The 27,143-nt window shown below is 36.6% G+C and overlaps 1 protein-coding gene across 1 annotated transcript; it reads right to left on the bottom strand.

Annotated features, from left to right (window-relative positions):
* Positions 1-6,041: 6,041 nt before the first annotated feature.
* On the bottom strand, positions 6,042-26,980 carry vax2 (ventral anterior homeobox 2). Its single transcript, XM_082161693.1, has 3 exons — positions 26,717-26,980; positions 23,394-23,581; positions 6,042-6,617 (listed from the first exon to the last, which is right to left on the bottom strand). The coding sequence occupies exons 1-3, from the start codon at positions 26,964-26,966 to the stop codon at positions 6,141-6,143; spliced, it is 915 nt and encodes a 304-aa protein (XP_082017819.1). The 5' UTR covers positions 26,967-26,980; the 3' UTR covers positions 6,042-6,140.
* Positions 26,981-27,143: the final 163 nt, after the last annotated feature.

Raw genomic sequence — 27,143 nt, 5'->3', positions numbered from 1 at the left:
ATAAGGAGAAATGTCTGAGATGATTGCATAATACTTATTATTATTTCATTTTTTCTTTCCTAGTGATAAAATATGTTTATGAGCTGCTTAATTCATTAAATTGAACTAGAACTAAAAACGAATTCAAACTAAATTAATTTAATTAAAACTAAATCCATAAAATGATCCCATGATGGGACCCCTACAATGTTCTCAGCGCCTGACAGAACCCTTTGAGGTTCTATATAGAACCTTTTCTTCTAGGAGTTAATTTAACAGAACTTTTAATGTTTTTTTATATAATTTGATGATATTTTTAGTCTTTTTTGGAGCAGTAAAGGCACGCTTACTTTGAAATGTTGTCTGGAAAAGAGCAGCTTGAAGAAGCCTGAACAAAATAGTTTGGGGGTGAGTAAATGATGACCATCTGTATTTCTGGAAGAACAGTTCCTATAATAAGAATAACAATATAATATGTATTTTTCTTTAAATTATTCAAAATTTCTACCCTACATGCCTACAATATATAATACAATACAATTTTGTTAACAAATTGACAAAATGTTCTCTAATTTAGGGATTGCATTGCCATCACTCCAGATGAAGGGATGTTTCTCAACTGGTGGGTTATGACCAAAAATGGACCATAGGTCAGTTTTATTTAAGGGTGTCCTTCAAACAGTTTTGGTCTGGTGTTGGGTCGCCACTTGATGTCCAATATAAAATCTGGGTCCTGGAACGAAACCTGTCTTAAAGAACACTGTTGCTATATATATATATATTTTTTTTTTTTTTACGTACACCAAAACTACCAGGCCACCCATCCAGTCCCCATTCCCTCCATCCATCCACTCCCGTGAAGAAAAGCCGCCAATCATTTTAATTGGCACCCTGGAGTTGATTGTCCAGGCGAGACTCTGAAAGGGAGAGGAGATCGAGGGGACTAAACATGTGGTTAAACATATTGTGTCCGCTTGTCCACCATTTCCTGAAAAATGACCGCGCCACCCCCTCATCTCGAGAAAAGAGCTGGTTTGAGAGAGAGAAGGGCTAGAGGAACACGTTTATTCCTGATCAGACTGAACTCATATGATAAATATCAAGAACAATATGAATTTTGGCATAATGTTATGCTGTTATTTAAAAAAAGGAGCAACGTCTCATGTCCTTTGTACACTGTATACTGTATGTATATTCAATTCAATTCAAATTTATTTGTATAGCGCTTTTCACAATACATATACGTATATACTGTATATATAACTTTTTGGGCATAAATAATTGTGTGTGTGTGTATATATGTATGTATAGTATAGTATAGATATGAATCTTTAAGATTTATCAACAACTGAGAGAGTCACAAGAAAGACACAAGTGTAGGCAAATTACATAGACATATATTTATATGCATATGAATAAAAACACATGTACATATTGTACAATATCTTGGCTTTTTAGCCAAACCAAACCATGAGAAAGGCTATTTTGCCACAGAACACAAACTTCTTTAAATAAGTGCAAATAGTTAATGAGACAAAGAATTGTAAAGCATTTATATGTTTTTTCCATTCCATTTTTTTTTTCTGTAAGATCACATACAACATGGAAATACTGTGCAAAGACTCATATATTTACATACTGTTTAAGTGTTTTCTTTATTCGTGAGAAGCTGGTGCCATTATGCAATTTATTATTATTATTATTATTATCATCATCATCATTCTATGCGACACGGTCACACAAATGCTGCACTGCCAAAAAGCTTATGGCTTACTTACACATAATCTTTGTGCCACTGACTCTTTAACAATGGAAGGAAATGTGGAAGTGAGATAAAATAAAAAAAATCTTTCCACTCAATCACAGCAAACTCAAACAACATTTTACAATCATATCTGTGGCATTGTTATTCATACTGTCTGTGCTTGTTCACCACACTGTGAAAACATATTTCAAGCATATGTTCCATAATTAAAGGGTTTACAAATAATCTGCTGCTTTTCCAAATGCACAGGTTCTGTGAGATGCTTCATTTAGTTGTTTCCCCTCAATAACAGTGTGGACAAAATGACTAACACGTCTTTAAGGAAACATTTTGAGAAATGTCAGCGTGAGAAAAGAAAATGTTTGATGTGTACGGGTGTGTTAAGGTCTTGTAAGCCTGGACTGCATGCGCTAATGTTAGTGAACTAGTGTCCGTCTCAGCGGTACAGGCGGAATGAATTATATATGATGCTTATAGAAAATAACCGTGTTCGACAACAACACCACCACCACTGCCATGAGAATTGTCATGCACAAGTTCAGATTAATATGCAATCAAGCTGTATAAGAAGCTCAAAACATGTCCATGTCTTTCTCGGTCGTCTTCAGAAAGCAATGGCAGAGCACTTCAATAAGGTGCAAGATAAATCTGTTACAGCGCGATAGCAAAGAAAATTCTGTCATCATTTACTCACCCTCATGTTGTGTCAAAACTGCATGACATTCTTGCTTTTGGAGCATTTCATTTACACTACCAGTTAAAAGTTTGGAATAATTAAGATTGAATTTTTAAAATTAATTATTTTATATATATTAACATGTAATCTATTCCTGTGATCAAAGCTGAATTTTCAGCATCATTACTCCAGTCTTCAGTGTCACATGATCCCTCAGAAATCATAATAATATGATGATTTGCTGCTCAGTAATTATTGTTACTCAATTATTAATAATGTTTTTTATTATTATCAATGTTTCCATGCAAGTATATTAAATGGGGTCTGCACTTTCAAGCTTCAAAAAGCAACTTAAAAGTTTAAACTGCTGTTTTGGAATATAGTGCATCTGTACATTCTTTAATGTTTCTCATTTGTGTTCCATAGAAGACCCAACATTCCATGGAAGTCAATGTGGGTTAAGAATGACACAACGGTGAGTAAAGGACACACTTCTTATTTTGGACTTAACTATTCCATCCACGTCCAACCTATGATACTGTCAGAGGATAGTGATGAAAGTACCGTGTTTTAGCTGATCGCCACTAAAGGCATATTCACAATAAAGGGGCATTCACTCTGACAGCGATTTCAAGGGTGAAAATGACCAGAAGTCATTATTTTTAGTGCGAGACAGAGATGTAGGGGTGACATGCTGTAAGTGGCAGCAACTGTTGAGCAACAACGTTAAATTGAATTCAAACTTTAAGCACAGAGACTCAGCAACTCCCAGCGGTTGAAATCGCTGTCACTGTGAACGCTCCTTAAGAGCAAAACAAACAAGTGCAGACAAAAGGTCTGTTTACCTTAGTGCAAAGCTAAAAAGCACTTCACAAGCTATAATGCAAAATACAACCCAGCTCGCTTAATCCAAAATAAAACATCTGACAAGACAAATTTCAACTCAACCAGACAGAGACTCAGCAACTTCTCAGTGGTTCCAGCGGGATATGAGTTGAGAGGAAAAATAAGTCAATGTTTTTGCGTTCACCAGAGAAACTTTGTGTTCACTCGCATAATGTTTGCATTCCCCCGAGAAACTTTGCATCCAACCTTTTGAGTTCTTTGTGAGGGAACGCAAAGGTTCTGTGAAAGAACGCAAAAGCATTAAAATGTTTGTTTTTTTCCACCCATCTCATATTTTTCCCGTCACCATGTCCCTTTAGGGGCTCCATAGATTCGAGGTAATAAAAGAATGCTGATTAATTGTAGGTTGTAATTCTGCAGTCACATAAAGCACCAAACTGACCCAATGACTCTGAGAAGCATGCATAACTAATGCTGACAGGGTAGGACATAATAATTAACATAATTCCAGAGTCATAATTTGGGATGGAAAAATGTCCAAACTTCACTCCCATAATCTTTAAAGCAATCATTCAGTACCACATCAAAGTACATATTGGTGAGTTTCTATTTGTACATAATAGCTTTGATTCAGTTTCCAAACCTATAGTACTGCAATGGCCAGCAATAGTGCATGTAAACTGCGACTGGTGTCTGAATTATGTGCACATAGTGTGAAACTGATCCTATGCACGCTCAATTCATAATTTAACAAGATCTCCAGGGTAGGGTTGCACCAACCATTCATGAGTTCTTACTTAAATTGGGACGTAAAATCCACACTAGAGGCTTAGTAACTCGGTAACTAATTCGGTTGCACCATTTGTTCTTAAGGCAGAAAGTAACTAGCAGTTCGTTAACTCTCTGTAAAGTAATGCGTAGTCGCATAATATGACGTTTACCGTCTATGATCCAATAGCAGCCTTCATATACGTCATCAAAAGTTAAAATGCTGTGAGTTTGTTTATCATTCTAACTTATTTTGCCACACGTAACTAACGGTAAAAATAAGTTTACATTAAATACGATACTAGTTAATCATGAAAAATATAATAGGTAGACTATTTTATATGTACATAACATTGAGAAACTCTATTTTAAATGAATAAGGATCAATAAATAAAAACTGATACAAAAAACATAAGAAATGGCATTTATTTGTTATGGCTGATTTCATTTGACATGCACAACACGGACCGATACACACAGAGGCGCGATAACCCCTAGTTAGCCCCTGTATGTAGATTGTGTTTGTGTTGAAGAGCTGCTAACAAAGTACGTTTATTCACATAATGTAAAACAAGAGCTTATTGAAGCAGTTCAGTCAGTCTGCTATTTTATTACAACTGTTACTCCAGGTTAGAGGCTTCCGTAAATATTTAGTTCATATGTAGAGTTACGCTTCAACTAAGTTTAATGGTGCAACTTAAAAATATTTAGTAGTACGCAACTTAGTGCCTCTTTACGTCAAAACTAGGCTACGTTGTAACTTACACACACAGTTGGTGCAACCGGCCCCAGATGCTGAAAGACTCAAAGTGACTGGTGGTCTATTTTGGAAGTCAATAATTAGCCCTTTGCGTCAAATACATTTGGAAACAACAAGAGAAAGCATCTTAACTTGGGACAATGTAATGTTGAGCCAGTGGATTAGGGCATCGCTAACACTTTCAACTGAGAATTTCACGTGTTACGAAGAGAAGAGGAAATATTTTAAAGGGGTGTGCGTTGCGCATGTGCATTGCATGTGAAGAGTAATTTTAGATGCTATTATTAAGACATGTATAATTTAAATTAAATTTTATGCAATTAGTGTTGCGTCATTGCTATATGAATTATCATTCTGTCCATTGAACTCTCAATATTACCATCACCAAGGTCCAGTTTGAAGTAAATGCCACAAAATTTGTCAGTGCCTTGTTATTGTTATTCACTCAGATAATTCTCTCATTCTTATACTTTCATACAGACACACATTTACATCGACAAGAAGCTCCTCTAGTCTATTAATTTAGAGCAGCATAAAAAACGTACCACTGTTGATCAATGTCTTTTTTTCGTCCATTTTTTTTTCTTTTTTTTTTACACCCATTTGGAAACAAACTTGCGAAATAATTTTGCCTTAGTTACAGTTACATTTACAGCGTTTTCCATCATTCACAAACAATAAAGGCCAGTTCACACCAAGAATGATAACTATAACGATAAACATATAGTTTTAAAAATCATTATAAATATAAAAGAATAGCAGAGTCCACACCACAACTATAGCAATGTCGGCAAAGGAAAGCAAATTGTTGGAATAACTTTCAGAATGATTTCTATCCAGCTGATGGATTATAAAAACATTGACAGCCAATCAGATTCCACCCTGCCTTACAGAGCTCGAGCATTTAAAGCGGCAGACGACAAAACTGCAACGCGTTTCTAATAAACAGAACGTTATCATGCGCTCGTGTGGACGCTAATATAGTTATCGCAATAGTTTTTGTTCTTGTTGTGAATGGGCCTTATAGGTCTGAGGCTTTCTTCACCACACACCACAAAGAAACCTGTGGACGACAAAATTCACCGAACACAGCGATGCTTAATTACAGGCTTCATCCCAAACGCTCCTCCTTACCGAATGATGGAGTCCGACTGGCCTAAATTTGGTTGTAGGCACTAGCGCTAGAGAGGCCAGCAAGACGAGTATCCGAACTTGAAGACTATGTCGTTCAATCTCTTTCTGTCAGTTTGCAAACCTCCGCTCCATCCGACCGGCTGTTCACGGCACAGGTGAGACCCCTGAGACAGGTAGAGTGGGGGAAGGTACCAGTAGGTAGGCGAACGCTTTTAGGAAACCGTCTTCTTCCCACCTAACTCACCGTCCTTCCGCTCAATCCTCATGTAGGGCTCGAACGCTGAGGATCCGCACCCGTATCCCGATGGGAGTTCGTGATGGGTGCCGCCCAGGAGAGGCATGGTAAAGCAAAGGGAGGGTGGTGGCACTCCCAGACGAGGCGAAGGTGGAGTCCCACCTAAAGAAGACAGCGACAGTCCGAACGTCCCACCGTTGCCCGACCCGGGAGCCGTGGTGGTGCTACTCACCCCCGAGGAGGTGGACACGGATGGGCTGGCCAGTAGAGAGCCATTTCCGGGGTGCGGGTGAGCCAGCAGAGGGTTTGGGGGAGACAGGAGACGGCCCTGCTCCAGGAGACGCAGGATGTTGCACGTGGCGAGGGATTCGGAGGTGGACGACGAGCGCTTGTCGGTGTCCTTTGTCTGGTCCTTCTTCTGTTTGGTGCGGCGGTTTTGAAACCACACTTTCACCTGTGAAATGAGAGCGAAGTTTTTGAATATATCCACACTATTTTTCAAAGAGGAAGCAATTTGCTAGTGCTATACACTAACGGTTAGAATTCCTTAAGAATCACCAAGACTGCATTTATTTGATCAAAATACAGTAAAAATAATAATATTGTGTGTTTTTGCCACTTAATATTATTCTGGAATCCGTGATAAATTTCTTTTGTAACATTATAAATGTCTGCATAACTGTTTCCTCGTTGATAACAATAATATATATTTCTTGAGTTTCAAATCAGCATGTTAGAATGATTTCTTAAATGGTTAGTTAACCCCAAAATTCATTATTTACTCATCCTCATGTCATTCCAAACCCGTAAGACTTTCGTTCATCTTCGGAACACAAATGAAGATCTTTTTGATGAAATCGGAGAAATTTCTGTCCCTCCATTGACCGCTAATCAACCGAAACTTTGGCACTTCAAAAAGTTCATAAAGAGATGGTAAAACTAATCCACATGAATTTTAGCGGTTCAGTCCAAATTTTCTGAAGAGACTCGATTGTTTTATATGATGAACAGATTGAATTAAGGCTTTTATTCACATATACACAAACCTCATTGGTTCTTGCTGAAGCTCAAACGTGATGCGTAACACGAGAATGAACCTCATTGGTTCTTGCTGAAGCTCAAACGTGATGCGTTACACAAGAATGAACCTCATTGGTTCTTGCTGAAGCTCAAACGTGATGCGTTACACGAGAATGAACCTCATTGGTTCTTGCTGAAGCTCAAACGTGATGCGTAACACGAGAATGAACCTCATTGGTTCTTGCTGAAGCTCAAACGTGATGCGTTACACAAGAATGAACCTCATTGGTTCTTGCTGAAGCTCAAACGTGATGCGCAACATGAGAATGAACCTCATTGGTTCTTGCTGAAGCTCAAACGTGATGCGTAACACACGAATAAACCTCATTGGTTCTTGCTGAAGCTCAAACGTGATAAGTAACACACGAATAAACCTCATTGGTTCTCGCACGTCAAGCGAACATGCTTGAGCTTACGTTTACCATAACTGATGTGTGAGTTGATGAATGTTTATATGTGAATAAAAGCCTAAATTCAATTTATTACATAAAGAGATTGTGTCTCCAGAAAATTTGGACTGAACCGCTCAATTCATATGGATTAGTTTTACAATCTTTTAATGGACTTTTTGAAGCATCAAAATGTAGTTGCGTAGCTGTCAATGGAGGGACAGAAATCTCTCAAGATTTCATCAAAAATATCTTCATTTGTGTTCTGAAGATGAACGAAAGTCTTACGGGTTTGGAACCACATGAGGGTGAGTAACTAATGACAGAATTTGCATTTTGTGTGGAACTATCCCTTAAAGGATAATTGACAAATAATCACTTCGAGAAATAACAACACAACTTCCTACATGGTTTGAGGTGCCATTCATGTCTGTAACATGTATTGTATGAGTTAAGTAAAAAAAAGTTTAATTTGCGGATTCTGTGTTTGGAAAAACGTGCCTCATCAAGCACCACTAATCAGGGATTGTCTGTTCAGCAACATTGACCCACGGGATGCCACAGCAAAGCTTCTTCTTATGGCCTTCTTCATAAGCGAAGATCAATGAAGCATGTTGAAAAGTGCACTGAACTCATGTTAAACCGCTGCTGACCTCAGGTTAAAAAGTGCACTGAACTCTGCATGTCCTTGTCCTGCATGTTTAATTGATACACTGCTGCTTTAGTGCAGAGTGCATTCTGGGGTCGACGATGGGTCGAGATCAAGCTCTACTCGTAAGAAAATCAGGCCTATGAAAAATGCATTTCATCCTGACCGGGTTTTTACCTGTCACCTGCTGCTTTGACCCACCCTGGGGACCATAAAGTAGGACTATACATGTCATGCGCACAAACGCATCAACACATCGTGAGCTCTCAGAAATACACATTCACACTCATTTTCTCACTCTTAATGTTTAGAGCTCAAGAACATGGGATGATTGAGGTTCAGATCCCACTTCTATGGACCACGGCCATCGAGCAGAGCACTTAACACTTGTCTGCTACATAAGACACTTTTGACACTTTTCTCCGTGCTCAAAAAAATAAATAAATAGGATTTTAGCTATAGATTCATGGACATACAGATTAATAGCCAGAGTGATTTTAATGATATGTATGCAATACTTGCTTGAGGTAATATGAAACAATATTTACTTCTGGGATATAATTTGGAGTGAAATAGGATATTCAACGAGAAAAACCTAGGATTGGACTTCATTTTATCCAATGGGATCCATTGATTGAACTTTAAAAAAGGTTTGAAACACCACCAGCAACCCTTGAGTAAAACTTAAGAGGCCTTGATGACATTAGTTGAAATGAACATTATTTCATAGGGGAGGAGAATTATGAAAGAATTAGAGAGGAAAAAAAAAAAAATTTGTAATTTAGTATAACATGCCCCAATAAATCTACAACCTATACATGTTGTTTCAAATATATATCCTGAAATAATTGTTTTGTTTTCTCAACAAAAGCAGCACTTCTGTTTTCAACATTGATAAGAAATGTTTCTTGAGCAGTAAAGCAGCATATTAGAATGATTTCTGCAGGTTCATGTAAATTACATTTTAAAATATTAAATTATTTTATGCATAAATGCAGCCTTGGTGAGCAGAAAAGACTTCTTTCAAAAACATTTTAAAAATCTTACCGACACCAAACTTTTGAGTAGCAGTGAGTGTGTGAGTGTGTGTGTGTGTGTGTGTGTGTGTGTGTGTGTGTGTGTGTGTGTGTGTGTGTGTGTGTGTGTGTGTGTGTGTGTGTGTGTGTGTGTGTGTGTGTGTGTGTGTGTGTGTGTATATATGTGTGTATGTATATATATATATATATTTACGTGAGCTCTCAGAAATGCACATTCACACTCATTTTCTTACTCTTAATGTTTAGAGCTCAGGAACATGGGATGATTGAGGTTCAGATCCCAGTTTAACATGTCAAGACACATGTTATACTAAATTTCAAGCATTCATCCACGTCACACTGTTTCAGTCCCTCTCGTTGGTATGAACTGCATTCATTAGGGCGCTTTAAGAACGAATGACCCCGGGACCTGTATTGTTTACGTGTGTATGACAGTATGAGTGTCTGGTTTTGACCTCCATGGTGACAGCAGCTCTTGTGCTCGCAAACACACACAGGAAATTCATTTCGGTTCCTGTAAATTCAGTAAGTCGCTAACAGCTGAATAAAACCCGGAGCAAACCGTTTTGCAAGCAGTAATAAAGCTGAGTTTGTAACACTGAGATCATGGACTCGGCGTGGCCATTAGTGTGAGGATAATGAGATTGTGTAGTGATCCCTTAGAGCTTACGCCAGCTTGCTGATGCTATGGGCCCTATTTTAATGATCTAAACACATGGTCTAAAGCGCAGGGCGCTATTCGAGTCCGAATTCACTTTTGCTAGTTTAACGATGGAAAAAATGGTTGGCACACTCGGCGCATGGTTTGTAGGTGTAACGTGCAAAATTTGTAATTTCCCATTTCCTTTAAAAGCCAGTTGCGCTCGTGCCATGGCGGATTCGCTATTTACATGGCGGAATCTGCAAGCGTTCAAAAACTGAACGCGTCTCCAGAGAGGAAACGGATCTGCTCGTGCACGAGGTTAAAGCGAGCAAGCAAACCATATACGGGACAAGCCGTCCCTTGTGTCAAACCCCCAAAAAACACTTGTCACGCTTGGCGCTGCATTTACGCCGGGTGTATGATGGGGCCCTAGTGTTCCAAAGGCTCACACAAATTTTAATTCACACAAAAACGTAAATTATCCCATGATTTATTAGCCCTCAAGCCATCCTAGGTGTATATGACTTTCTTCTTTCAGCCAAATACAATCGGAGTTATATTAAAAAATATCCTTACTCTTCCAAGCTATAGTAACTGAGATTTTGAAGCCCAAAAAAGTGCATCCATCCATCATAAAAGTAATCCATACGGCTCCAGGTAAATAAAGGCCTTCTGAAGCGAAGCCATGCGGTTTTTGTAAGAAAAATATCTATATTTATAACTTTATAAACATTAGTTTCCGTTAACAGCTGTATGTGAGTCGAGTTTGAGCGGAAGAGTGACCTTTGACCCGACGCATGACTAATTGACGAAAGCGCAGAGAATAGAGCAAAACAAAACAACACAGAAGTCTAGAAGTCTAAAACGAGGATTTCTAAACAGAAATGTGGGAGGAGCTTGAGTTTGTTTGCCAGCCCTGTAGTGTGGTGCAGGTATGACATCACTTTGTAGGCCGAAACGCAGATGCAAGTTGCATTTTAGCACTTCCGGTTCCATAATCCCGAAGTAAATGTTTTTTTTTTTTTATGGGATTTCGGTTAAATGGCTGAAAATAAGGTCTGTGGTGAACACAAGCTCAATAGACTTTCACGTTTTATTCTATGACATAAAATACATCAGTGTCACCCCACAAGTGATTTGTTTTAAGCTGTTACGTGTCTTGAAAAAGGTGGTTGCAAATAAGTAGCTAAATGTGACTACAGAGGAGAGTAAACGTCATCACGCCGAACAGGTAAACTCAGTCCGCTTTTACAGCCTCATTATGATTATATTTGTGCTCTTATAAACTATTCTAGCTCAAACATTCTGGGAAAGTATTTTTATATTTATATTTTATATACAGTTTAACATTATATAAAACTGAAGAGTTGTGGGAAGTTCAGTGATGGTGACGTTGAATTCCTGGGACCGTGGTTTGTTTATAGCCTACCTTTAGCTTTTTACTTCTGCCGACTGCATTTAGGCCTCAAAATTCATAAAAGTTTTGTAAATCTGTGGTAATTATCTTGTTGGACAAAACGTGCAAGTATCATAAACTTCTGTTGATCACAGAGTTTGTTTTTAGCAATAATTCAAAAGCCTATGGGGAAATTCTATTGGGTTTTTGTCGAAGGAACCAGTGTGATGTGAACTGGTTGGCCTACAAAGCGATGTCACACCTGCACCACTCTATTTGATAACAGGTTACGAATTAGAAGTCTAAAACGAGGATTTTTAAAAGAGAAATGTGGAAAGAGCTTAAGTTTGTCGCACAGCACTATGTGTTTGAACCGTGAGAGGCGTCAAAGCTTTCTCTACTCCTACATCCTACGTCATGCGTCGGGTCAGAGGTCACTCTTCTGCCGGAACTAGACCTGGTAACGCTGTTGCCGGAAGCCAGTGATTATAGTTTATAAAGTTATAAATATAGATATTTTTCTTACAAAAATGCATCGCTTCACTTCAGAAGGCCTTTATCAACCCACTGGAGTCGTATGGATTACTTTTATGATGGATAGATGTGCTTTTTGGATCTTCAAAACTCAATTCGCTCCCATTATAAAGCTTGGAAGAGCCAAGATATTTGTTTAAATAACTCAGATTGTGTTTGGATGAAAGATGAAAGTCGTATATACCTAGGATGACTTGAGGGTGAGTAAATTATGGGATCATTTTAGGGTAATACATTTTTTTGGGTGAACTAACACTGTAACACATCAATGTATTTGAGAGTATGCAAAATATATTTAAAGGTTTTATTCTTATTGCTATAACATGTGTTTGTAGTACTATGACAAATGTTGCTTTTTAGCCTATAGTGGGCAGAGCTTAACTTGCTTTAGATTACAAAACTCAGCCCTAGAACAACATTCAGCTTTACTGTGATTTTAAGCAGCGTAAAATAAAAAAAATGGTTTAAAATACAGGAGTAGAGGAGAGAAAAGACGAAAGCAAATCTCTTCAATCGGACATCTACACTATTGGAATGAAATCCTCTTTAATGAGATCGAGGGTTCACTGCTGGGGCAGAGATTACTAAACGCAGGATCTGCATGACCTGGATTTGGTGCGTCGTCCCAATCCACTCCGCTCTCGTTCTCCGCTCTCAAACTCTGCACAATGCACTGGTGCACAATGAACTCCAAGGCGTGTTCATCAGATATTTTTGCTATCCTACTGAAACCATATCAGTGCTCCTGTAATTTGAGCTCCTGCGTTCTCCACCATAACCTTCTCTATGTGTTTGCGTGTGTGTCGTTCTTCTGTGTATGTAGGCATGAATGATGGTTATTTCATGGACTGTAGTCAGGGTAAATGGTATATTTAATGTGACACAAATGAAAATGAGGTTGTAAGTATGTTGACAGGGGACTCATTCATGAAGCATACTTAAAATTGTACCTTATTTCATTTTTACATTTATTGATGCACAGCTCATGTGTCATGAATGAGGTCTCATGAGTTTGCATTTTATATTCCTGACTTTTAATTTAAGTATATGCATACAAACTTGAATTCAATGCAATTTAGATTTGAATATTGGAGTCAAATTAAAATGATGGACGGACGGACGGACGGACTGATAGATGGATGGATAGATAGAATTTTGCACAACCCTGACCAACACATTCAAAATTCTATTGTACAAAAGAGTGCGATGAACACCTGTTCCTCTACTGATCCTTCAGGCACTTTTTTTTGTTGTTGTTGACCCCGTCCAGAAACTGAACTGCCCGCTCGCTGCCCTCTTGATCCCACACATGTGATAACGCATTCTGCTTATTCCTCCTGACCATTCTCTGACCTCTCTTCTTTGAAAAGCTATTAGGTCATTAATCTCATGCATCTTTACCGAGGGATTTCTCCTTTAGCCGAGGCCTGAGTTGATGTCTTTACACCGTGTCCTTACCAGATGCGATAAGATTCCAGCGACAAATAATTTGTCTGTCCACACTAGACGCGAAGCGACTGCGAGATGTGTCAAAATCAATCAAAACCCACAGCCAACCAGAACAGTGTGTGGGCGGAGTCTCGCGGCGAGTGCACAGCACTAGAGAGTAATCTTGACGGCACCGCAAGAAAATGGATAAGTAGCTACATAATCAAATTCACAAATATTACACCATTTAAACATTATTAAAATTACATAGGCTACTGAGTTGTTCACAGTTTGAACATTCTTGTTTCCATTTGTTTAATTTCAAGATCTGAGGTGAATTATCCATTGTTGCTTGTAGGCTACAGCTACAAAGCTGGGAGCACTAAATTATATTCAAAGTCCCATTGCATGCTTTTAACATTAAATAAAGCACATAAACAGTACCTGAGATTACCATTGCCACACTTTGTGTTTGTTGTTCCAGCGCGATGTCGCAGAAAAATAGAATCCGTTTCTAAATGAGAATCGTCGCGTGTCGCCGTCGCGGCTGGTTAGGACAAACACTCTGAATAACACGGAAAATATGTCTTATCTATTTTATCGCGCGTCGTGTGTAGTTAGGACATGTGTTAGAAACTCTCTTGCACACACAGTATGGGCTATGGCACAACATACGTTTTGAGGTGAACATAGGCTAGGCCTACTTGTGCTAGAATGTCCATGTTAGATGTTGTACACACTCTGTAACATGCAGCACACGTGTGTAATGGTTATGGAAGGGAAAATGAGCATTATTGCATGCATATCTAATTCTTTCTTCCTCACTTGCTGATCATCCCAGTTGCACATGTTTAACCTCTTGCCCTCGTACCCTGACACTTCTTTCTAGTGTTATCGAAGCACATGTTCGCGCAGGTTCAGCCAAGGGTCAACCCGGTCTTACCGATGGCTGGTAGATATGGCTCTATAATCCTCCTAACAGCAAAAGCATTTGGACTATTATTAGTCCCCTTCCCCCAGCACTACTGGCTGACGGGACCCGCGTGCAAGTGTGATCAGGCAAATTAGGCTTACCCTGTGTGGGCAGATACTGATAGATAGTGCCCTCTCAGTGGATTAAAAGGCATCCCTGCTGAACCACAGCGCCTCTAGTGGTCCACATTCAACAGTACAGTCTTTATCTCATGCAGAATTTGCATTCCCGCCTTAATTCAATTATTTTAAATTATTTCTTGTACAATTAAAACACCGTACTTTGTTATATTAATATATTTATATTTTTATATTATTTCATGTACATTTAAAACACCATACTTTGTTATATTAATATATTAATATATTTATATTGTTATATTATTTCATGTAGGCTACATTTAAAACACTGTACTTTGTTATAGTAATATATAAATATATTTATATTGTTATATTATTTTAGATTTAAATTATTTTAAATTATTTCATGTACATTTAAAACACTACTTTTTTATATTAATATAATAATATTGTTACATTAATTAAGAAAAATAAGCATTCAACTCTGATGTGATGGGGTTTCATAATCCATCTCTCTATTTTCTTCTACTTTTGGAAAAACAGTGCAATGTATATATATATTGCTGTTGGAGCAAATAAATGCAGAGAAAATGGTTTAATTATTTATTTTATTTTTTAAATATATGTTTGTTTTTTTCTAAACCCGAAGTATGCTAGAAGGCTAGAAGGTTGTGCAAAATTGGCTTCCTTTTAATTCATGAGTGTGAATTAAATCCTAAATGAACACCCAACATGAAGTTATGTTGGAATGATAGGTGGTGGCATTCTGAGAAATAAAGTATTCTTCCAAACATTTTGTTTTTAATATATTGAAATATATAAACTAAATGCAAACGATTGATTTGATATATCAAGCGCCACTTAAATTCACTAGTCCTGTCAGTGTACAGATCCGAGTCTCTTAAAGCAGAGTTAAATGTGTTGTATTTTTCTGTTCTGTCTGATCCTATCAGATAATTGTATTACAATCTGGCCAGCGAATGACAAACCAAAGACTTACATGCAAACACCGTCAGCCCCTCAATCTCATCAACTTTTCCGCTCCTCTGAGGTGTAATGTAAAGGCCTGGCCAGTGCTGGTGAAACGTTCACATGGAGCGAATGCCAACCACATCCAGCGATGAAACTTACCTAACACTGTCCCCTTTAAACTTTCAGATTGTCTGAAATGGGGTCTTTCTTGTTCTTCTAGACCTCATCTCATCTCTTTCTCTTCTCTTCACGCCAGACGTTACGTTACTTTACATGCTGTCTGGGTGTAGAAGAGAACAATGCACAACAAAAGCATTCGTACGGTCACCAGCTCAGCAAGACATGAGTGAGTAAAAAGCAACCGGCTCTGTCTTTCTGGTGAGAGTCCTTCTGTCCTAGACTGAGATATTTTATTTAAAAAGGAAAATGGCAAGTCTTTGGCTTGATTAACACAAAACCAGTGAGAAAGACAGAGACTGTGGGCAGTGTTGAACACCTTTAACCCACTAACGTATTCCTGAGTGAAACAGGATGATGTTTCTTCTCCCAAAACATTAATGAAAACCCTTCATTTCAAGGTAAAGAGAAACACAACCGGCTCAAAAGAGTGTTCAACTATAGCAAAAATGTGAGTCCAACGCTTTGAGGCAACAATTAAATAAGTCCTTCTGTTCTGTCCTTGACCGAGATATTATATTTAAAAAGACGGAGATAACAATTGATTAACTCAAAACCAGTGAGAAAGACAGACTATGGACAGTGTCAACTGTCAATGACACCTTCAAACCACTTTTTAATAATAATGCATTTTATTTCTAATGCACTTTTCTAAAACTCAAAGCGCAACAGTAAAAAAAAAAAACCCACAAGGACAATACAACAATTCATTAAAAAAGTCTTAACTTTTTAAAGTGTCCCAACATTGGTGCATTTATATAGTCTAACATTTTTCTGAGAGACAGGATGTTTCTCCAAAATATTACTGTAAACCCCTAATTTCAAAGTATTAAAGAGAAAAACAACAGGTTCAAAAGATTGTTCAACTAGAACAAAAGGAGAGAAAAAAAATACCACAAAACCAGTCACATGGGTACATTTTGACAAATGACAAAAAAAATGTACAAATGACATTGAGATTTATACATCATCTGAAAGCTGCATAAATAAGCTTTCAATTGGTGTGTGGTTTGTTAGGATAGGACAATATTTGGCCGTGATACAACTATTTGAAAGTCTGGAATCTGAGGGAGCAAAAAAATCGAAACATTGAGAAAATTGCCCATATAATGCATTGTTGGCGATTGCCACAAATATACCCGTGCGACATGTGACTGGTTTTGTGATCCAGGGTCACATATATCATTAGCACGAGACTTTTTGTGCGTGAATGATTGCGGAAACACATGCTGCTGGCTGTATTGATGAAAAGATTGAGCACAGTCTCAGTCGAGGCTTTCAGAACTGCCCATTTCTTTCTGTTAAAGCCACTGTTTAACACCGCGAGGACCTGCGAATTCAGCCGCGTTCAGATTGAATGTTTGCCAGCTTTGTCCTCACCCCAAAAAATGTGCTGCCCATGTTTGTTCTATCAAACACATTTGCTTTACAACCTGATTAATCATAATCCCAGTATGTGGCCTTTCACGGAAGTGTCCAGGTTGAAGTCGAGCCCTGGTTTCTGCTTGTGTTAGTTAAGGCCACACTGATGGAAAAGACTCATTGTGCTCGACTCTGAACTGTCACTCACCCGGCTAATAAAAACCTCTCACTTGAATCAACGCCAAGAAATAAAGTGCTGCAGAAAACCTGTTCATTTCCTCGAGCTTTAAACGAGCAGGTCGGGATGTAGTTGGTCTTTATTTCATTTTTCTACGAGCCTCTCATTCAGTGATGCTAACTAACAGGTTCGTCACACACGCTCACAGCAGCATCTCGGATCATGAATATCTAGCAGATCTTCTCCGTGATCAATGCGTCACACACTCATGTGTGGTTCAGGTGTCCTGCTGTGTTACGCTGGAGCGGGGAGCCACCTGGTGGGGACGGGCTCTGCCCAAAAACACACATTTTCATGGGAATTCCTATGATTTTTAATACTTTACGTTTAGCCAATACTTTCCCCCCGTGTGTAAAATGCTAAACTGATCCTCTGAGAAGCGGCAGATGAAAGCTGCGTTTAAACCTTCATCTTCATCATGACACCGTCACACACTCATCGGCTCTATGAATTTGTAATACAGTTCATCAAAATTAAAAGTTGAATAAACTCTTTAAAAGCTCATAAGAGTGCTTTCCATATACAATTACAAAAAGAATACTATGATGGTGTCATATGGTAATATCTGTCCATCTACCTATCTATCTATCTATCTATCTATCTATCTATCTATCTATCTATCTATCTATCTATCTATCTATCTATCTATCTATCTATCTATCTATCTATCTATCTATCTATCTACCTACCTACCTATCTATCTATCTACCTACCTATCTATCTATCTATCTATCTATCTATCTATCTATCTATCTATCTATCTATCTATCTATCTATCTATCTATCTATCTATCTATCTATCTATCTATCTATCTATCTACCTCCCTATCTATCTACCTATCTATCGGTTTATCCCTCTGACAATCATACATCCGTCTATCTAGCTGTCTATCCATCTATCTATCAATCAATTAATCCATCCATCCATCGTCTATCTGTCTATCAATTAATCCATTCATCCATCCGTCTATCTATCTATCTATCTATCTATCTATCTATCTATCTATCTATCTATCTGTCTGTCCATCCATCCATCCATTGTCTATCTATCATTCATCTATCAATCTGTCTGTGTCCATCCATCATCTATTTATCCATCCGTCTATCCATCTATCCATCCATCCATCCATCTATCCATCTGTCCATCTATCCATCTATCTATCTACCCATTCATCCGTCCATCTGTCTGTCTATCCATCCATCCATCCATCTATCCATCCATCTATCTATCTATCTATCCATTCATCCGTCCATCTGTCTATCCATCCATCCATCTATCCATCTGTCCATCCATCCATCTATCTATCTATCCATTCATCCGTCCATCTGTCTGTCCATCCATCTATCCATCCATCCATCCATCCATCCATCCATCCATCTATCCATCTATCCATCCATCTATCCATCTATCCATCTGTCCATCTATCCATCTATCCATTCATCCGTCCGTCCATCTATCCGTCTATCCATCTATCCATCCATCCATCTATCCATCCATCCGTCCGTCCGTCCGTCCGTCCGTCCGTCCGTCCGTCCGTCCGTCCGTCCATCCATCCATCCATCCATCCATCCATCCATCCATCCATCCATCCATCCATCCATCCATCCATCCATCCATCCATCCATCTATCCATCTGTCTGCCTGTCCATACAATGGCATTATCTTGAGGAAAATATTTCTCACTTTGCCTATATTTTTCATTAATGCAAGCCAGTATATTTCCTTGAAAATGTAAAGGAAAAAATGCCTGATCGTTGAATTCTAATTTGAATTTGAGTTTGTATTATCTTCTAGACTGACCGGTTTCTGTATTCTGATTAAATCACAATGAGAGAGAAAAAATTGAAGACTTGATAATTACATTCCAATTTGATGCAAGAAACCATTACTTTTTAGTTAATGAATCGTCACTTTTCTCGAACGAGTCCATTTAGAGCCACATGGATTGAGTTTGAAGCCAAAACAATAAAAACAGTTTTCGTTTATTGATGGCGTTTACATTAATATTTTAATCACAGATCGTGTCTGTCATTATGAAGTTTCTTATGCACATTTTCTCTTTCAGGAGAGATGCACAAACTCAATGAAAAGGTGAACAGTTTATCACGATGTGTTGTAGAGATCTAGTCGTGTTTTAGTGCCCTTGCAAATGTCTCCACAACTGAGGCGCAACAAGTCTCGTGCGCGCGCCTGACAGGAGATGGTCCTTTCTTTCTTTCTTTCTTTCTTTCTTTCTTTCTTTCTGCTCCCGAGATCTCGTGAAATGCATGTCTCATAACAATCAAATGTGCAGAACTCGGGCGCGCGCGGCTACATATTTCTCCCCATCTTTGTAAATCTTTAGTATATAATTAATGGTGTTGGATGAAATAGATTTAGATTCAGATGTATACTGAATTATTGAATATTGCGATGTCCTTCAATATCGCTGGAAACATAACACCTACAGAAGTAACTGTGATGCTGAAGCATATGAAAATGAATGCGCATTAATTATAAAATGATTTAAAGTCTAAGACCCGCAAATAAACGTTAAACGTTTACGTTGCATGTGCATCACTCTTCGGGTAAAGTTTGTTATTTTACTTTCAGTAAATATTAGAAATTTATGAAAAGAGAAATGTATTTACACAGAAATTTTTTTCAGGGGAATAAACTGAAATGCAGATATATTTTGCACATGCCGAAATGGAAGCTTGATGCACCAAGGGAATTTGTATGAGCATGAATGAATATGAATTAGTATTAGCACTTACAATCTGTGTTATAGGCCTATGTAAATTTAAAAAGCAATTTCATGCAAATGGAAATGCTTTTTGTTGTATTGAACACGATTTGTTGAGCGTCTCCAAAGTCTTTGGTTGAGTTTTACTGCAAGCATCTGTTCAAAACGGAAATTATTTCAGAGAAACGATTTAAATGCTGTATTTATCATTTGAAGTTTAATTAAAACTGAATTAAGCAGAATATGCAGATTATTTTAATATTTCAAAGTTAATGAACTCCGTTATGTTGTTATAATTTAAATAGTTCATGCTGCTTTGACAGAACATTTCACACGATTTTTTTTATTTTTTATTATTATTAGTTTAGTTTTGATTTCAATTAAGAAAAAATCGTAATATTAGTGATTACAAGAATTCTATAGAAATATGTTACACAATAATACACCGTTTAAAGCTATTTTGATTCATCCATATTTTCCTATTTGACGCATATATTCATGGTCTTTCATGGATCATCAAGAGATTAATGCTAAGAGAACAACTGGACTGGTCACTTCTTTTGTTTTTCACCATTTTAATTTTGAATGATCCCGTAGTTTGAAAAATATTTTTTTTTTTTAGAAAAAATATTCCATGTAGGCTATAGGCCTATGAGCTCATTAAAAACTGTATGCATAGTAATTATAATTTATAATTTTAGATGGACTATAGCATATCACAGAAAGTATATCAGTTGCGCATGTGTACTCGACCAAAACGTAGGCTATAAAACATACTTATTATTTGTTATAACAAATATTTATCTCAGTCATGCGCCCCTAGTGTTCAAATTCTGACCAAACGTATAGCCTACTAAAAATATATTTTATTGCCATTTTTTTCTTCATTTTAGAAAACATAGGCCTATTTAATTGTACAGTTTGCAACTGCGCAGATCCATAAGAATTTGGAATAGGGTTTTTATTAATTAATTAATTCGTTTCAATTCATTCATTTCTATTGTAACAATTTGCCGGTTTTGTTTGGCTCAGATTAAAACATTATAGAATATAATAGACTTGTAAGTCAAGGTTTGAAACCATAACTGCAAACATCATAATATTTCTCCATTAATCGTTTCAAAATATTTGAATAACCCCTTGCACGTGGCAGCAATGCGGTGAAACTATTGTTTGAATTAAATCATTGCCAGTTTATATTTACATCGTATTGAATCATCTTTTCCATGGCGATCTAAGACCCGTGGTCTGTGCAGATAATATATTGAAATTGCTTTGAAATTGCTACATCATTGTGTAGGCTACTATTCATAAAAAAATACCGCATTAAACCGAAATTGCTTGTGTTTTGAAAATTGAGTCACTATGTCCACATAATGCAGTGAGTCTACACACACGTGCTTGTGTGATTTATTGAGGTGATTTATAAGGTAAATATACAGGATATTCTCTGTGTAATAGTCTATTTTGACACATGCCTGATTTAGTCATGTCAGGTGGATCCGTGAGTAACAAATTAGTCGTTTAATCGTATCAATTTTGTCCGAAGAAAAGTGATTATTCGATATTTGTAATCAGACTAAAGTAAATGCAACTTTATGAATTCCGACACGTAAAAAAAAAAAAAAAAAAAAAAAAAACGAGACAAGTAAATATTCAATCTGAAGTGACGCATTTCGTAATGCATGAAAGATGACTGGACAACTGGGGCCCCATTTCTTCTTTCTTTTTTTTTTTCTTTTTTTCACGTCTGGATAAAGAAATGCTCCGCCCACTAACGCCCACTGTGCGAATACTAATTATGAGTATTGTGCTCATAACAATGGAAGCTGACATGCAGCATTTGCAGACGGGAGATTGTTAACCCTCGCGCACGATTTGACGTTAGATTTTTGCCAGTTTCCACACCATCTGTAATCAGTAGCAATTGCTTTGACAAAACAATTAACTTACTAAAACGAATTATTTATTTATTCCTTTGTTTGTTTGTTTATTCAATCGTTTGGGTGTCCATTTATTCATTCATTTACTTAGGCTTATTTTCCTATTATTAGGCTATAATTCTATTATTCAGAATCATTCAACGATAATTTTTTTCATATCCCAACTTATATGTAGGCTATATATAAATTATGTGTGTGTGTGTGTGTGTGTGTGTGTGTGTGTGTGTGTGTGTGTGTGTGTGTGTGTGTGTGTGTACATATAGACACACATATAGGCTACATATATAATTGCCCATATATATATATATGTATATATATATATATGAAGACTTCAGATGCAAAAGCCTCTAAGTGCCATCTGAAATTTTCTTCTAGAATGATCATTTTTATCAAGCTTGTATGTTTATGTTCAATTATTTCACTTAAATGGCAATGAAAATTACCTATTAATTGTCATTAAAGTGAAATTACTGAACCTAAATATACGAGCTTGATAAAAATGCTCATTTTAGAAGAAAATTTCAGATGGCACTTAGAGGCTTTTGCATCTGAACTCTTCATATATATACACACGTATATTTACTTAATTAATCGTCCATTTATTCATTAATTTTTTATTAATATTTAGGCATATAAATAAAACGTATTTATTTTCCGTGTATTATAAATTTAATTATTTATATTGAACAATAGATATATGGTTGTTTATTCATATCCCAACTTATATAGGCTATTTATTATTTACTTATTTAATAGTTGGTGCGTCCATTTATTTATTCATTCATTTTTTATTTATATTTACTTATTTTCCGTTTATTATTAATTATATTATTCAGATTCGACGGTCGATTTATGGTCGTTTCTTCTTCATGTAAAAATTAATTTATTTATTTACTATTTATTTATTTATTTATTTATTTGGGCTATTTATTTATACACCGTCCTTTGAGTTAAACTTTTTCAGCTTTTACATTTATTTTCATTTAGCCTACTTCAATATTGCATTTTCTTTGCGTTCATTGTATTTTGACAGTCATTGAGGATATTAATGCACTCTCACGTAAAAAATGTCTGTAGTTTTATAAGACAGTAAATAGGTTTTGTGTTACTCGCACTGTAAAAATCAAGAACAATATGCATATTAAGAGTATTTTTTAAATAATCGACAGTCTCCAAAAGAAATGTTGAAAATGGACACAAAGAGCTTATGTTAATGCTTCTTTTTCAATCTACTGATGCATCTTACATACACCACCATTAAGTTAGGGCTAAATCTAAACCCCTTAACCGCTATACATTGGTACAATAATAAATAATAAATAAAACACTTAAAAATCGATAAAACAACTATGATCTGATGTCATTAAACATATTACATGAAGAAGAATTCTGCTGGATTCACAAATACACAATCAAATTGCAATCTGAACTGTTGTCATATATATATATAGCCTAATAATAATAATAATAATAAATACATCAACCATGCAACAAAATATTTTATAAAAAAAACAAAAAAAACATGCATTTATGTATTGCATTAAAAAGCAGTTCAGAAGTGAAGCGCACTAGCATGTCTTTAAAGCACGGTTCCGTGTCGTACCTGTGTTTCCGACAGATTGAGCTGTCTCGCGAGCTCCGTGCGCTCGCGCCCGACCACGTACTGACAGCGCGTGAACTCGAGCTCGAGCCGGTAGAGCTGCTCCGCCGTGAAGGACGTGCGCGTGCGCTTCGGCCGGTCCAGATCCAGGCCTTTCGGCAGCACGATCTCCCGGATAGTGCCCTTGGCGTCTGTTCGGGACACACACATCATTTACTTTGTGTTGAGATGGAGCAATTTCTCTTAGATTATTATGAGTGGGACAATCCCTTATTGAATAGGGCAAATATATTGTGACGCGTTTTAAAAAACCGATATGAAAATAAGTGTTTAGATTTTTATTTTTTTTTCATGACAGGACATATTAAACAGACTATGAACTTAGTTCATTATAAAGGTTTGTATTCCTTACTCGTTTAACTGGTTAGTGCCAGCTTTTAGAAAACAAAAATAGTTTAATCGAGATTCGATTTTGTTTTACCAAAGCAGTTTTTAGCACACAACTCATGAGTTTCCAAAGGAGTCGCCAAAGAGAAGTCCAGTATCTTGATTTTGCCCTTCTGCTATGGTTATAGTTTGAAATGGCATCATGTTACATTTGTGGACATTAATTTTTTATTTTATTTATTTTTTAAATAAAAACATTTATGCAAGTATTCATCCAAGCCGACCAGAGCAGCTTAACGATAATTATATTAGTTGGCAATCACTTTAAGACTGTTTTATCAACATGAAACATAATTATCAACACAGTGATACAACATTTTATTGATATCACGACTGACATGCGACAGCAGAAATCATGATGTCAGATAATAATGTATTAAAGCAAATGTCTGTGCTAAGTATGGCAATTTGTTCATATGCTCAACGCATGATGCAATATACTGTATGTTCCATCAAAAGAACATATTATTATTCCTTGGATAATATATATTGGGAAGCCATAACCAACGCAACATTTTTTTTTTATCATCATATGTTTCCATCTATACAATTAATTTCTATGTCACTTTCAAATTAAACATTCAAGTTGTGTTGAGTCAGTGTAGATGCAACATCATCATTAAACCCAGGAAGATTATTATTATCCTCAGGTGATGAAATTATACTGAACTTTTCGAGGTAACCCGTTTATTCCATATTTTTAATGAAACCACACATAAAGTGAATATATTTTTAAAAGATGGTGAACATATTTTTCTCTCATCTTATTATTAATTTGAAGAAATTGAATGTTCCAACTGAGAGACCTATTTTAAAAATCATTAGACCTGGAAAACATCTATTAGTAGCCTAAAATAAAACAGCACCAAGACTTTACCTAAAACTGTAAAACGAGTCATATCTGTCTGGGTGGGAGTAGCCTACAAGAAGATACTTGGCTTTCCAGAACTTTCAAAATTGTCATTATTAAATGATATGATATTATTGGAATGGATTCAATCAGCTCTATTTTCTAAAATGAAGTGGTGAAGTATTAATATTCAGCCTGACATTCATAGCTCCGCCTATCTGATGTCTGCCTGGCAACCAAGCTCATATAGGATCACACTTTGATGAACTGTAATATCACAATAAGATGAATGGTATTTGTTGATATAGAGCAGTGAGATGTTAATGGCGAAAGCGTTTTCCTCACGGTTTAATATGAGCGCGAGCTCATCGAGCATGACGACACAGACGAGCTGACCTTTCCGTGACCCTGATCTCACGAGGACTCAGGCGTATTCAATAGCAGCTTTAAAAACAAATAGTGGCACCGGGGATTGTGTTGGGATTGTGTTGGGATTGTGGGTTTCCAGAGCCGCTCACACACCACTGCAGGACTGTTGCTCTGACAGTTTCAATTTCACAAAGCATTTAGTGTCCATCTGAATCAGAAGTCTTGGTATTTAAGAGCATTTAATCATTTCATTTCCCTGATGTATCTATACATTACTATCAAATCAAATTATAAGCCACAAATATGGCTGACTGAAAACATATAAATGCACTGAATAGTCTCATTTTAAAAGCATAGCTATTTATTAACAATACATATTAAAAGTCGTTACAGCTGCATGATGCAAACAATTCAGATGATGGGAAAATTCTTAGTGCATTGATATGCATGTATTATTTAAGAATTATTAGTGCCGTTTTTATTTTCTAAATTGGACCACACACTGCTCGTCTTTTCTTGTTTTTAAAATTGAAATGGGAACAGGAAAAAATGCATAACGGTTAATTGTAAAATAATTTCTGATGTTGTGAGTATTATTTGGTGATTTTTTGCATGGACCTATTTCTTACATTTTTGCTCTAACTGTTATTCCTTTTTCTCAGTTTAATAATAGAAATGTTTTATCTTTGTGAATAATATGTGCTCTTCCAAATAAATATAGGCTATACTGTGGATTGTGTTAATAAAATTCCATTTAAAAAATGGGCCACATATTGAGAGATTTTTTTGTGATTTTAGAACCGGCTAGTCTAGTGTTTGCATTTTCTCTGTTTTTGCTGTCGTTGTTAATGTTGTTTTAGCTTATTTGATTTATCTCTATACACTCTTGTTTGGTTTACCAGTAGTTTGTTTGACATTAAATACATAATCTCTTTCATAAATGTCAAGCAATATAAAAGACACACCTCTCGAAAACAATGAATTTAAACAGCCTATTTAATATCTATTTAATATATAACAGCCTATTTATAACATATATCCATTATATTTTTCTGATAAACTCACTGCATAAAACTGTATGATGTTTTAAATATTTGTTAAATTTCAGATATTGATGTTATTTAATTTAAAAGGCATCCTTTTAATATTTTGTTGTGGCCTATTGGCAGTTTATTTTGTGCATCAATTTTTGTATTAATGTGTGACATTAATTGTAAATTGTAAACGAATCTCAGATATTTTTAGTGTACATTTAATACTAATAATCTTAAAAATAAAGGTTCTTTATTGGCATCTATGGCTCCATGAAGAACCTTTAATAACCATGGAATCTTTCCATTCCACAAAAGATTCTTTATAGTGCAAAACGATTCTTTGGAATTTTAGAATGTTCTTCACACTAAGAAAAAACGGTTCTTTGATGGAATCTCTTTTTTATGGAACCTTCTATTTTAACAGTGTAAGCTACGAGAACTAATTAGCCTAAAATACAAAACCAATAAATTGTTTTGTGTAAATTTAAGCAGATTTTTGTTTAAGACATTAGTAAAATATTTGTATTTATTTATTTATTTTGACTAAATAACGCCTATTCATAACCAATAACCAAACAGGAAATGATGTAGTCCCACAGATTTACAGTAAATATTCGCTCCCTCACCTCTGACCAGAATCCTTCGACAGTAGTCCGGATCGACTCCTAAAAGTTTATCGTGTCCATCCTCGCTGGAGGAGGTCGGTGTGGACGCCGAGGTCCCCGGTGTGTCGGTAGAGCTCTGCACAGGTGACCGGTTCCCCACTTCCGTCCGGCTCTTAGAGTCTCTCGCGCGCTCACGGCACAATGCTTTGGATCCACAGTGGTTTCGGTCCTCGGCGATTCCATCGCCCATACTCGTGGCTTGATCAAACATCTAATAATTGAACTGTTTTAACTGTTTTATGTGTCCACTTACTTTTATTGGGCTATTTTCAGCTTAAATAAATAGTCTGCGTAAATTCTTTCCTGACAGAAATGGGGGAGATTATAGATTATTCCCAAAACAACATCAAATTAGAATCCAGCGACGGAACCGAGTTTCTGCCCAAAT

This window comes from Leuciscus leuciscus, assembly GCF_965113295.1.
Source record: "Leuciscus leuciscus genome assembly, chromosome: 2".
NCBI lineage: Eukaryota > Metazoa > Chordata > Actinopteri > Cypriniformes > Leuciscidae > Leuciscus > Leuciscus leuciscus.
Note: the sequence above shows the minus strand (reverse complement) of the source record. Positions and strands in the feature narration are given on the sequence as shown.